General features: G+C 52.7%; 1 protein-coding gene across 5 annotated transcripts in view; it reads right to left on the bottom strand.

Moving 5' to 3' along the window:
• The window catches only part of Cpne5 (copine 5), an 89,781-nt gene that overhangs the window by 31,416 nt on the left and 43,764 nt on the right, over positions 1-14,601 (bottom strand). For 2 of the 5 annotated variants that reach the window (XM_048805209.1, XM_048805212.1), the window contains 3 exons: positions 14,048-14,098; positions 13,709-13,772; positions 2,676-2,779 (listed from right to left, as the gene is read on the bottom strand). In XM_048805209.1, the coding sequence (XP_048661166.1) occupies positions 2,676-2,779; positions 13,709-13,772; positions 14,048-14,098 (219 nt within the window). Of the gene's footprint in view, positions 1-1,347; positions 1,400-2,675; positions 2,780-13,708; positions 13,773-14,047; positions 14,099-14,601 lie in introns of those variants that run through there. The other 3 variants (XM_048805210.1, XM_048805211.1, XM_015487658.2) reach the window with 3 other exon arrangements.

A 14,601-nucleotide genomic window follows, 5' to 3' on the forward strand; every position in this document is an offset into this window, starting at 1 on the left:
TCATTGCAAAGTGGGAATAAGAACATTCACTAACACTTCCAGGCCTTTTTCATTTCTTTGTGTGTGTGTGTGTGTGTGTGTGCTCTACCGTGGAGCTACTTTGCCATCCCTTTTTAATTTTTATTTTGAGGGTTTTGCTAAGTTGCTGAGGCTGGCTTCAAACTTGTGATCCTCCTGCTTCAGCCTCCTGAGTTTCTGGGATTATAGACTGTGCGCCACCACACCAGGCTTACCAGGCCTTCTTCTTTTCTTTTTTAAATATTTTTTTAGATGTTTATGGACCTTTATTTTATTCATTTATTTATATGTGGTGCTGAGAATTGAACCCAATGCCTCACACATGCTAGGCAAGCGCTCTACCACTGAGCCACAACTCCACCCCAGCCCCTACCAGGCCTTTTTCTAATGATAATATACTAACTCATCCCATCCTCAAAGCACCCCTGAGAGGGAGGTGCCACTTGTCCCCAGTGTACATACAACAGATTATGTAGGTACGTTGTACTGTCCAAAATGGCAGTCATGTGACTAAGTTAGATTAATTAAAATGAAATTAAGTGAAAATTGTTATCAGTTGCACTAACCCCAATTTAGGTGCTCAGTAACTATATGTGGGTGGTGGTGACCATGCTAGACAACATTCCAGAAGGTTCTACTGGGTTAGTCTTGCCTACCTCTACTCAGCTGGTAACTAACTGGTTGTGCCAGGCTGGGGCCACTGGCCCTTCCCTGATACCTGGAAGGCCGACAGAGGAGTTACTAACATGGAACCAGATGAGGTGGGGGGATCTCGGGGAGGATGGCGGCCAGGTTGGCAGAACACTTCCCTCCCCTGATTTCCCTGGCTGACCTTCCTCTTGCCCTCCTCATGACCGATATCTCCCCAAACTCCTCTCTCCTCCCACCCCGGGAGACCCCCCCATCCTTCCCTGCTCAGCCTCTGCAGGGCCTGGGGGTCTGCATTCTGGCCCAGCCCTCAGCAGTCCCTGGATGGTTTCTACAGGTCTGGGGGGGTCCCCTGGGGGGGGGCAGCTATCTTCCTGGAGAGCTCCAGCCCCAACCTTCAGTGAAACTTGCCCCGAAATAAATTCCCGTGGTCTCCCCCATTGGACCAGCTTCTCTGCCGTTTCCCACATTTGGGGACCTGGGGCCCCACGGCCAGGGAAGGGGCTACACCTTCGGTCCCCACTGGTCTCCACGGAGTCCTCTGGCCCCCTGCTCCCAGCCCGCTCCCCCTGCAGCCGTACCCTGTACCCGCTCAGCCCGGAGCCTCACCGCACCTCCCACCTGCTGTGGTGTCAGTCACGAGCCTCTCCACTCCCCGCCCCTCCCCAGCAGCCCACGCACCGCTGCAGAACCGTCACTCAGACACCTCGACGGCCCCTCCCGCTCCACATCCCTCGCCAGGTCCTGGTCAGGAGCAGCTGGACAGGCCCAGTGGGCTCTGCCTCTCCCAAGGGGACGTGTGTGGACACCCAGGCCTCCTCCCCCACCGGGAGCCAAGTCCAAGTCAACAAGAATTATTTAAAGAAACCCTGCTGGGAGTCCTTCCCCAGACAAAGAATCCTTTTGTCATGCAAATGATCACACCTAATCTCCCCGTTTTGTAGCTCAGGTTTAAAAATCAGTTTTCCCAGCAACTGAAACACCTCCTCCCTGAGACTCCTGCCCCCCAACACACACACACACACACACACTCACACACACGCACTCAGACTCTCTCCCTCTCCCGCACACACTCCCCGCATTTCAGAATCAGGGGCTGTGGAGGCGGCTCTGCCCTCAGGCACTGTCGTTGCTCCCTGCCCCCCCACCCCCGTGCACCCACATTGTTCCTCTCCTTCAAAGGCTGTTTCCAACCCCTTCTTCAGCAGAGTCTCTAATTAACCTCCTGGGTCCGTCCTTCCTCCTCTGTAGAAGCCCAGCAGTAAGTGTCCCCCGGCCCCCAGAACTGCACTGCTTAAAGAGACCGTGGGGGCCACCTAATCCCATGTTTCATTTATGGATGAGAAATCAGGCCCAGAGAGGGGGCATACCTTGCCCCAGGGTCACTCAGCAGGTGTGGGTGTGGACCTAGGTCCCCAGATCCGCAACCCAGAGTCCTTCCATGTATACTGCTGACCTACAGCTGCCCAAGCTTTAAGCACATTTTCATTACACGGAGGAGGGCTTCTGCCTGCAGGAGAGGAGGAGGGAGCCCAGAGGTCCTGAGTTCTGAGTGAAGCCCTTGGCAGCGCTGGGGGCCAGGTGGAGGGAGGGGGCCAGTTTTGCCATGCTGAGGGTTCAGAGGGAGGGGACGTGATGGGGGGCATTCAGAGGGCTGTGGATAGAGGGGACTGGGCTTGGAGATGGGGACTGCTTTGTGTAGAACAAGGAAGAGGCTATCAGAGGGGTCTCATGGAAGCTGGGGCCCCTTATTCAGGCCCCAGCCTGTTTTTGTCTGCCCCCAACATACTCAGCACCTGTCATTACGGAGACCTTCAGCTTAGAGGCCATCCCCACTCCTCACTGACCCCATCTATATGTCAGGCACTCCTCTGCAGAGCCAGACCCTGGGGGGCCATGGAAGGAGCAGGACCCCAGCCCCCGACAGCCAGTTGCCGCTTGTCCATGTCCCTGACCCGAGGCTGAGCCCAGTGGTGACAGCGCAGTGCCTAGTGCTGCCCAAGACTCACGTGCCGTCCTCGTTGCTCCGGTAGAACACCAGGAAGGGGTCGGATTTCCCAAAGAAGTCCTTCTTGTCCAGCTTGTTGGCACAGAACTGCATGGTGGCCACATCCTGCGGAGGGAGGGGCCAGGGCGTGTGAGGCAGAGGAGTGGGAAAACAGCTCAAGACCCCGACAGGCAAGAGGATCCAGCCTCAGCCCGGCTCCACGCCAGGCCCGGCTGGCATCCCGGGGCTCCCTCCACCTGGGCAGCAGCAGGCCTGGAGGCCCGGGTACAGAAGCAGGAGGATTCTGCAGCGGCCCTGGATTGAGTCTTAGCTCTGTCACCTTCTAGCTGGGTGACCCCGGGCAAGGTAGGTAACAGAGCCTCAGTGCAGAGCTTCAGTCTCCCAGGGCAACCTGGGGACTCCAGGGGGCTGGGGACTAGGTGAGATGGGGTGTGAGGTGCTCAGCAGGGGACAGGTGTAGCAGTCCCCCATGAGCGCCAGCCCCCCGGGATTCCATTCCCAATTGCAGCTAAGAAAGGGGAACTGAGTAACCCAAGGTCCGCCTGAGTGTGACCTGCGGGGCCCAGAAGCCTCCACTCTGCTCTGTCTCTGATGCTTCTTTCCTGCCTGCATCTGCCTGGCTCCAGCGGAAGCTGCTATCCACACCACCTAAGTCTCCAGAGGCCCACACCACGCCCTAAAGTGGATGTGGCAGGGACAGTGGCCCGTGTAACAGCTAAGACACCAAAGGCTCAGAGCAGGGAACTTCCCCCAGCTCGCCAAGTAGAGCCAGGTTCACCTGAACCCACCATGCTACAGGGGGGCTACAGAGGGGCTCCTGAGCACCTCAGGGACCTCCCTGAATGTGGCCCCCCGCTCACTCCGCCCAAGCAGCCCCCCTGCTTAGCAGTTCTGCATCCTAACGGTCACGCCAGCTATCAGACTCTGTCCTGCAGACCCTGGGCCTGCCCTGCTCTAGGCCAGCTCCTGGCACACCCCTTTCCTCTCCGCAGGGGGCATGTCTTGAGGTGAATGACCCACTGCCCAGTGAGGACCAAATGGTGGTCACAGAGATGAAGATGTAAGCCGGGTGCAGTGGCACATGCCTGTAATCCCAGTGGAGACAGGAGGATCTCCAGTTCAAAGCCGGCCTCAGCATTTAGTGAGGCCCTTAGCAACTCAGTGAGACTCTGCCTCTAAACAAAATGCAAGAAACGGCTGGGGGTGTGGCTCAGTGGTTAAGTGCCCTGAGTTCAATCCCTGGTACAAAAANAAAAAAAAAAAAAAAAAAAAGAAAATGAAGATGTGTTATAACCTCCCTTGAGGTTGAAGGACACAGTCAAGAGGCTGAACAGTGGGACTGGTGGTGTAATGGTCAGGCCTATGATGGCTGCGGCCAGGCTATCTGCTTCACTAGCTGTGGGACCTACGGTAAATTAATCACCCTCTCTGTGCTCTGTGCTCCTGTAAAATAGGAGGAACGGGCAGGGCCTACCTCACAGGGTCATGGGGATAAAATGAGATAATTGTACAACGCTGAACACCGCAGCTAGCACAATTAAGTGCTGTGTGTGTGTGTGTTGTCGTCATCATCATTATTCTTAGAACATTTCTCCCCCCCCCAGTGTGTGTGGCCGCTCCCTGCCCCCCCCCACATGCCTTCCCACAAGGACATCCAGTGACAGCAAACTCAGCATTCTGTGACATTCCTTAACATATTTCGTCTTCAAAACAGTCCTCTATTCGCTTTTTATGAATGAGGAAGCCGGGTCGGAGAAGTGAGGTAACCTGAGGCTGGTAACTAACTGGTAGAAGGGAAATTCAAACCTGTGTAAACTGATTTCAAAGTTATGTCTCTCAGCACACCACTCCCTCCACCCCAGGGCAGGAAGTGCCACTGAATACCCCTGAGGATGGGCACTGAGATGCCGGGTTAAGGGCAGCTTGAATCCTGTCTCCCAGCGTCACGGGCCAGAGTAAGAGAACAGCTGACTTACTGAGCACTTACTAGGTGCCAGGGATCAGGTGGCACCTTCACCCTTGACACCAGTCCCAGTCATTTCTCTAGCTTCTACCTTCCCCAGAGGAGGAAACAGGTTAATCATACACCCCAAGTCCACGGTGAGTAACCCAGGCCGTCAGACTTGAGTTTTCACTGCTATCATTCTCTTTCTTTCTGTGATGCTGGGGATTGAACCCAGGGCCTTGTGCATGCGAAACAAGCACTCTACCAACTGAGTCATATCCCCAGTCCCCCATCCAGAACATTCTCTAGGCTTCTAAGGCATTCGGCAGACACGCTCTGGAGAGTTCCACTCCATTCCGAGCTAGTGAACAGAGCATTTTTCCTCCCTCCCTCCCTCCCTCCCTTCCATGCTGGGGATTGAACCCAGGGTCTTGAGCATGTGAGGCGACCACTCTACCGGCTGAGCTCTATCCCCAGCCCTGGAGGGAGCATTTTAATGCCTTCCTGTGGAGCCACATCCTGTAGCCTGGAAAGGAAGAAGGCCTGGGACCTGGTGGCTCCTCCCAGAACCCCTTACATAAACTGTGGGGACCAGTGTAAAGGGAAATGTGGAGGCTTTGAGAAGAGTTCAGCAATTTCAGGGTGGTGACAGCAGAGCATTAAGCCAAGCGCATCTCCCTGTGTGACCACACAAGGGGCCATGAAGTGGGCCTGGTCCTTCCCACAGAGGCAGCCTGAGTGGCACCAGTCAAGGCAGAGGACCTGGAGGGGAGCAAGGGGGACAGTCCCATCAAGGAAGTCAGAGGCCCGAGGTTCAGTCCTAGCTCTACAATTTCAGCAAGTCCCTCAAGCCCCCTGAGCCTGTTTCCTCATCCGTGAAGTCACATGCCGGGCAGGATGACCACCCCAGTCCCTTTAAGCCTGGCAGATCAGACTCAGTGTCGATGCCACATGAACACTGGAGTGGGCCAACAGCTGGGGACACTCAGTAGCCAGTCCTGGGGGAGCACTGGCACTCAGGTGACAGTGTGGGAATCCAAGGTCCCTGCTGCCTCCCTGGGTCACAGTTTGATGGTTATGACAATGACTTTTCACATCTGGAATTCCCCTGAGTGATATTCTCACCTGAATGAACACAGGTGAGCCCCACAGGACTGCCCGACCTATACAGGTGACTACCTGCACACCCTGGAAAGAGCCCCAACAGATGCCACAAAATCCAGACAAGCTAAAGGGGTGGTTGTTGTTTTGTTTTGCCTCAAAGGAGAACTCCTCAGGTCCCTGCAAGATCAGAAAGCTGGTAGAAATATCAGATAAAAAGCAAATGTAGGGCTGGGGTTGTGGCTCAGCGATAGAGCGCTCTCCTAGCACGGGCGGGACCCGGGTTCAATCCTCAGCACCACATAAAAATAAAGGCATTGTGTTGTGTCCATCTACACCTAAAAAATAAATGTTTAAAAAAAAAAAAAAAAAGAAAAGAAAAGGTAACTGGGTGGGGCCACACATGCCTATAATTCCCAGGGACTCAGGAGGCTGAGGCAGGAGGATCACAGGTTCAAGGCCAGCCTCAGCAACTTAGCAAGACCCTGTCTCAAAAAAATAGAAAGGACTTGGGATGTAGCTCAGCACCTCTAGGTTCAAACCCAGTTTAAAAAAAAAAAAAAGAAAGAAAGAAAAGAAAAAGAAAAAAAAAGAAAAGTGACTGCAAGACCTTGATAAACTGTAACTTCCAGGGCCAGTCAATGTCCCACAGCACCTGACAGACGGCTCCGAGGAGCCAAGGACCACCAGGTTGGAGTCCCAGCTCTGCTACTGGTTGCTCAGGAGGCTGGGGGCACACAACTCCCCCTCTCTGCAGTTCGGTACAATGGAATGATAACACCCCCGTTCGAGCCCCTCAGGAAGACCAGGGGCGTGACGTGTCAGTTCCCAGCCATGGTGGCCAGCATGGGGCAGCTGTGAGAACAGGGGCTGCCACCGTTGGTTACAAAGATGATACCAGAAGAGGCTCTAGTATGTGCCAGCCACTATTTTCATGTATTTAATCCACTTCATCCTCTCAGCAACCCTGTGAAGTAGGTGCTTTCATTTTAAAGACAAGGAAATTGAGGCACAGAAAGGTTAAGGCCCTTGCAGGAAGCCACACAGCCAGAAAGAGGAGCTGGGACTGGGACAGACAGCCTGGCTCCCAAGACCAATAACTGAGATTCTAAAGGATGACTCCGCAGCATCCAGATAAGCTTAATTATGTTCCCTGACCTCAGTTGGCCAAGTCAGGGAGTGTGAAATCCATTTGGAAAGGCCTCCGTGAAACTAGTTAAAATCAAAAAAGAAAGACAGAAAAGGTTGGCTCTGAAATTCAGCTAACTGGAAAATCCGCCTGTGGGCCCAGCGTCCCGCTGCTGGCAGATAGGTGGGCGCTGTGGGGGCAGGGGGCTGCCTCCTCGCTCCTGAGCTGCCCTCCTGGGCATAAGCTCGGCCCAGGTACTTTTGCCTAAAGTCCAGTATGATTGTGGCACCCTTGAAGGATCCGCTGGGGACAGACAGACCTTCAGAGAGGTTTCTGACACGGAGGCCAGCTTCCCTCCAGGTGAAGGCCCGCCGTGGGGAAGTCCTTGAGACAGGAATGTGTCATTGTCTGGTACCATTGTTTTTCTTTCTTTCTTTCTCCTTTTTTTTTTTTTTTTTTTTTTGCAGTGCTGGGAGTGAACCTCCCAGGGCATCACAAGCTGGGCAAGCGCACTACCCCTTTCCTTTCTGAGGCAGGGTCTCACTAAGTGGCCAGGCTGGTCTTGAACTTACCATCCTCCTGCCCAATTCCACCCCAGGCCCTGCCTCTGCCTGTGCTTTTGAAGGTGGCCCCAGTCCTACAAACAAGGCCTCCCCAGCCTCCTGTCCCATCCCGTGTGGTCAGTGAATGGATGTCCAACCCTCCACAGACAAAGGTGTGGACCCATGAGGAGGCCAGGGAGGGGCAGGGGGATCAGCCAGCCAGCTGGGTATCCGCAGATTCTGGCGAGGGTCCAAGGTGGAGGGTGTCAGCCCCAGCCTGCGAGATGCTCTTCCCAAACCAGAAGCTTCCCGGGAGTCAGCCTGGGAGGATAGAGCCGCTCCTGCAGTATATAATTTCCTGCAATTTCTGCCTTTCACCCTATCTTTTTAAAAAACATATTAAGTTTTTCTAAAACAGCAGGATTGCCTCAATTTGCATCTCTCTGCATGTTAATTGAGCTGCTTGGAAGAATACAGCCAATAGCCTTTCTCTCACAGCCAGCGCCTGGCGTCCTCCAGCACCTTCACCCTCTCTGCCTCAGAAGAGTGCTGCTATGGAGGTCAGAGGCCAGTCCCAGGGGTCAGCAGGTGGGCTGAAGGCCAGGCAGGAGTTAGCAACACCCAGGAGGGGAGAACAAAAGGCAAATCTGGCTTGGGTTTTGCTGGCAGCTCCCAGGGTCAGAACAAGCAAAAATCCATGATAAACAAAATATCAAAAATTTAAATGAAGACATTTTTACAAATGAAGTCATTGAGGCACAGAGAAGTCAAGGCACTTGCCCCAGACCACACAGCTAGTTAAGCAATGGCATTTAGTATGGATCCAGAGCCCCCAAGTTCGTTATCATTTCGCCCCTATCACTGGCATGTTATACCCCGAGGCACACTTGTAAATAAACTGTGGGACCACAGTGACATTTATTGTCTTCTCTTTAAGGTCTGTTGGAATTTCCAAATCTCCTAGAATTGGCACATTGCCCTTTTTAGTCAGGAAAAAAAGAGCTCAATTAAACAAAAGGAATCCTTAGCCACAATTCTCCCAGAGGGGAGAAGCGAGAACCCAGGGGGCCGGGATAAGACTACAGAAGCTGGACACTTGGGGAGGCCTGAGAAGACCCCCGGAAGACCCAGAGGCTCAAGGCTGATGTTTATTCAAACACAGGCCCTGGGCAGAGAAGCTGATCTGGAAGACAAGGCCTCCTCAGGCTTTGATTCTAACAACCAAGTTGAGGTAAGCACCTCTTAATGACCCAGTTCCCAAACAATCTAATCAGCTGCCCCTCTTGATTTGGTCATTCAGAGGCTGAAAATCTCTGATGGACCATTTTCCCTCCCACTCAGTAAACCTGTGTGTCTAGGATACCAATTGAAACCAACTATCCATCAACTGGAGCTCAATTAGAACATGAGGATGTTCACTGTAGCGTTGCTTATTTTGTTTCTTGTAAGAGAATAGGTTCAATAAATGACAGACCTTCCATACAAAAAGGAATAATATACAGTTTTTTTGTCCTGGGGATTGAACCCAGGGGCACTTAACCACTGAGCCACATCCCCAGCTCTTTTTTGTATTTCATTTAGAGAAAAGGTCTCACTGAGTTGCTTAGGGCCTTGCTAAGTTGCTGAAGCTGGCTTTGAACTCAGGATCCTCCTGCCTCAGCCTCTGGAGCAGCTGGGATTTCAGACGTGTGCCACTGTGTCCGGCTTATATGCAGCTATTAAATACATGTCTTCTAAGACCATCGAATGACATAGGAAAATGAAGCCTATAAAGCTAGCTACTGGGCTGGGGACGCAGCTCAGTGGTAGAGTGCTTGTATATAGTCCCTAAATCAAAGAGGGGCAGTAAAACATCATTCCCTAAACGCCCCCTTTCTGCTCCCAAAACCCAGCCAAGTTAAGAGAACAACTAGAGCAGGTCTGGGCTGCAATATCCAGATACATATTATCAGGAGGACCCTGGCTTTCTCTGCGGCTCGCTGAAAACTAGGGCAAGTCAGAGTTATCTGGAGAAAGCTGCCAGCTTGCAGGAGTGCAGCCAGGTTCCGTGCTCCTTGGGATGCTGGTCCTACAAGCAAGCCAAGCACTCTGCGGCTGACGCGGTCACTGCTTCTGCAGCCTCACATGTAAAACCCTCTCTGAGCAGGACAGAGCAGAACTGGGGCACTGTGGAAAGGATACGTGTCACTCGTCCTGCTGGCCCCCACTGGACAAAACATTGTGGAGGAAAGGAGGTACAGCTTGGCTGCTTGGCAAAGCACTGTGAGGCAGGGAGGTGCAGTCAGCCTGTCACCACTAAACTCTTCTTGGAACTGTCACTGATCTCCTGCAGGCTTTCCCCAAGAAACCACATGTGTCTCGGCTGTCTCGGGCACTTTCTTTGGCCTACACTACTGCGCTGGCCCAACTGGGCTGTGGAGGAGACAGCTTGCCTGGCTGGCCCTGGCTTCAATCTCCAGCACCACAAAATAATAATAATAAATAAATAGAAATTAATAATAATAAAATAAAAATCACAATCTAGATATCATAGTATACCAATTAGAAGAAAAATATACACATACACTCAAGGAAAAACAGGCTTGGAAGAAACAAATCAAAATGTCCATAATAATTATCTCTGGGTGATTTTTTGATTCTTTAAAATTCTCTGTATTTTTCCAACAGTTTTGCCACTGGGCATGATGAAATTGGGGCAATTTCTTTGTCGGGGGCACAGTACTAGGCATCAAACCCAGGGCTTGGTGTGCGCCAGGCAAGTGCCCCCCCCCACCCCACGGAGCTGCATCCCCAGCCTGAAATGTGGGGATGCCCGATCTCCTGTCGACGCTAAGGACCACGGAACAGTGTTCGGAGCAAATGCCGATTTTAGGAACTTTCTTGGCCTTTAAATCCCAGAAGAGCTAGGCTTTTTCTATGCCTATCAAAGTAAGCTGGTGCTAGGCTGGAGCCCACCCTAATCCCCGGCAGGTCCCCGCCCGCCCACGCCATCCTGGCGGACGCAGGGAGGGAGGGTCCACTTGGGCTGCGGATGCTCGGGGCAGGACGCCCTGCTCGGGCGGCCACCGGCTCCGACTCCGCCCTCTTCCTTTGATCCTCCCACTGAATGCTGAGCCGGGAAGACCGAGCAAAGCGGCTCAGATGTAATTATTTTAATTCAGCCAGATGCTGGGAATTAGGCTCTTTTCCTTGCAAATATTCTAGGGAAAGACAGAACTCAGCCAAAGATGTGCCGGGAGAAAAGGAACTGGCAGCCTCCAGTGCAGGGGAGGTGCCCCCAGACCCCCTGGCGCGGGAAGAGCTTGAGTGGGGGGGGGAGCGCAGCCAGGTGGTCCCTGGATGCAGAAGGGAGGGAAGGGGAGGAGGGGCCCCGGTGCCAATAGAAGCCTGTTGACCAGCGCTGGCCCTGAGCCGGCGGCTGCAGCCTCCTCGTCTCCAGCTTTACAGTTTCCTCAGCGCTCTCCCGTCTATTACCTTATTTAATTATGAACCCGGGGGGAAGCCACCAGCTGGGCCAGAAGCTTAGGGGACAACTGAATCGAGGTTGCTAGAGGTTCAGAGTCCACCTCCCTAGGCACCTGCCAAGCAGCCACCTTCCCGATCTCCTTCACAGCAACGGGTCAGGCCCACCCGCTGGTGGAAACCCGAGGCTCTGGGCGCAGAGGCGGCAGCCCGGCTGCGTCAACCGGCTGGAGCCCGTGTCGCCGCAGAGGACACAGGTGTAGGAGTTTTCCTCATTACCTGCTGCTAAACCCTCGGTCTATGCTTCCTATTCATTCAGTCACGATTCATAATAGCTTCTCAATGAACACCTACTGCGCAGTCAGCCAGTGCCGGGTACACAGTGGGTGAGGTTGATTCCCCTAGAGCCACCAGGTAAACAGAAGAGCAGCACCAGAATGAGCAGCTGCTCTTGAGTTTCTTTGGTCATCTCTATGCTGCCCTGTATCATCAATTCTGTTTTCCTATGTCTTAGTCTCCAACTGAAAGCAGAGTTTGTGACCCAATAGCTAGTGGTTAAAGACCTTGGCTCTAGAACCAGATTGCCTGGTTTCAAATATCTTCTAATTCGGTGGCTGTATAACCTCGGACAGGTCACCTAATCTCTCAGTGCTGCGGTTTCCTCATCTATAAATTGAGGATCATAATACATCAGATTTTATAATATATCATACTACATACATTATATATTATAATACATCAGATAAATAAGACAACCACTTAGCACAGTGTATGGTCCAGAATAACAATTGCTCAATTAATGTCAGCTAACACTATTATGCCCCTATTCTAGCAGTTCTCAAGATTTAGACCAGGAACTCTGGGAGAAGAGGGGTCCATGAGGTCAAAACTGTTGTTGTCATAATGCAAAGCAAAGAGTTTCCTAGAGGTTACATAACTGATATCACAACAGATTGACTGCAGACTGGATGTGAGCATCCAGCTGTCTATTTTTGTGTGTGGTGCTGGGGATGGAAACTGGGGCCTCCAAGTGCTAAGGATGTGCTCTACCACTGAGCTCCACCCTGCTTCCTTCATCAGTCTTCTAAGAAGCTGGACATTAAAGAAATTTGTAAAAAATGTAAAACAAGGGGGTGGAATGTAGCTCCATGGTAGATACCTGCCTAGCCAGCATCTAGGAGGGCCTGGGTTCAAATCCCCAGCACTGGAATGAGAGGAGGGATGTGGTGGGGTAAAACAAGGCCACTCTTTTCACCAAAGAGTCTGTTTCAAAAAATACAGCTATTTTTTTTAGAAGAATTTTTTTTTTAACTTGGAATTGAACTAAGCTAATAAACCCAGTTTTAACACTGAGCTACCTTCTCAGTCCTTTTATTTATTTTTTATTTTGAAACAAGTTATCACTACATTGCCCAGGCTAGAACTTGTGATCCTCTGCCTTGGGCCTCCAAGTTGCTAGGATTATGGGCATGTGCCACTGGGCTCAAGTCAGAAAATGTGTTACTTTTAAATGAATTCATAATAAGTAAAACATTTTTTTTTCTGTTTTGCCTGGTGCAGTGGCCCACATCTGTAATATTTGGGAGGCTGAAGCTGAAGGATCACAAGTTTGAGGCCAGCCTCAGCAGCTCAGTGAGACACTGTCTCAAAATAAAAAGGGCTGGGGATGCAGCTCAGTGGTGGAACACCCCGGGTTCGATCCCCAGCACCAATAGGAGAGTTACACTGTCCAGAGGTCAGAAAGTCTCACTTATTCTCCTCAGCCCCCCTAGCCTCAACGGAAGCCCTGACCCGGGATGTCCCAGGCTGTGCCTTGGAATGACAGGGGCCCTCCAGCCCCTGTCCTCGCCTCCTCCTCTTCTCCCCACAACCCACCACTTCCCACCTGCGGTTCCTTGTTAACTTGTGTGGCCCTCTGGGTTTGGAGGACAAGCCCAGATTTTAGAATCAGGCTGACCTGGATCAGAACCCATGACACTGTTTCTTATGGTCCTTAAAAAGGTGACTTAGCCTCTCTGATAAAATGGGAATAATGTTTTAGATATTTCCCTATCTATAAAACAGTAATGACATTTTAGTACCCGCCTCTTAGGATTATTATCAGGAGTAGAGATATAAGTTATGTAAAAAACCCCACCACTTGACAAATATCTATCATCATTATGATATTTATGAGTACTATTAACCGTCAGATCCCTGAGCCTCTTCTTGGGGTGCTCAGCCACCCCTTCGATGTCCCCACCTCCTGCTTCTCTCTAGTTCTATAGGGGAAGCAAAATAAGGGCTGCCTGGGACTGCAGACTGGCTTCTCAACACGCATGCTCATACATACACACACACACACATGCATGCACACACACACGCATGCTCACACACACACATGCACACACACGCGTGCACGCACACACACACACACACACGCGCGCGCGCGTGCACACGCGCGCATGCGTGCACGCGCACACACTCTCCAACTCCAACCCCACAGAGGGCTGTCACCCTATCCCGGAGATAAAATGAAAAGTGACAGGCAAATGTCAAGCGCCCAAGACTGAAAAGTCCCCTCCATCACCAGGGCTGGTGCCAGGGCAGTCTTGGCTCAAGGACACATGACAAGGACTGGAAGTAGCCCTGGTGTGTGGGAGCCTGGGGACCAGGGCTTGGGGCTCACTTCTGCCACTGACCAGTCCCCCCCCCCCGCCGGGGCCTCACATTGAGCTGGGGTAAAAGGGAATCACCTTCCAGCTCCAGCCAGTTCAGACTCAGGAGCTGGGACACCAGGTCACAAGGAAGCCGCCTACCCTCTGTCACTGCCCCACCCCCACCAGATCCCATCGCATAGTCCCTCTGCCACTCACCCTGCAGTTGCTGAGCTCCTCAGCGGACAGGATGATGGTGCCACATTTCTTCCCAGGGACACCACTGGGAGAGAAGACGAAAGAATGGAAAGCCAGACAAAGACAGAGCTAAACCTGACCCCCAGAAATCGGGTCCACCCCCCGGCCCCGTCTGGTGGATCTGCCCCAGAGCCCCTGAGAAGACAGCGTCTCCTGAAATGCATGTGGCAGCGTGGCCTGGTGCATCCTCCTGGGGCCAGGCCCTCAGTTCCAGAGCTGCCCACCCCCTGCTCCCAGAGCCCACCAGGGAGGCTGGTGTCTGCCGCACGGTCCTAGGATCCCCAAAGCATCCAGACTCACCCAGAGGCTTCCAGACCAGTGGTTCTCAAACTTTCCATCCAAAGACCACTTCTGTGGGCAAAAGACCTGGTGGGCTAACCACCCCACCCTGCACCCCGCTGACCCCAGGGTCCCAGAATGTTCAAGCTCTGAGCCACTCTGATTTGTCATGGGAGGGAGAGCAGCAAGAGGGGGCAAGGCAGGAGGGCTGGGTCGTGTTAGTGGATCTCTCCCATGGCTGCGTACCCTGGAATTCTTGGCTGGAGTCTCCTGGGGTTGAGAGATTCCAGCCATCCATGCAGCTCCTCACTGAGCTGGGCAGCAGGGACAACAGCCACAGTGGAGAGTCCCTTCCAGGAGGGCAAATCCCAGGGAGCGGCTCCACCCAGGGGGCCCCTTATCAGGTGGGCCCCTTCCCCCAGGCACCAGCCCATCCCACTCTGATGCTTGATACTGGGAGGAGGCATATCCTGGTGCAGTCAGGGGCTAATGGGAGGGAGAGGTGAAAAGGTCAGGCTGTGAGCAGTTGTGTGACTCCTTCCTCTTTCCTTGCCCACAAATAAGTGTAATTGTAG

This window comes from Marmota marmota, unplaced genomic scaffold (assembly GCF_001458135.2).
Source record: "Marmota marmota marmota unplaced genomic scaffold, marMar, whole genome shotgun sequence".
NCBI classification, from domain to species: Eukaryota; Metazoa; Chordata; class Mammalia; order Rodentia; family Sciuridae; genus Marmota; species Marmota marmota.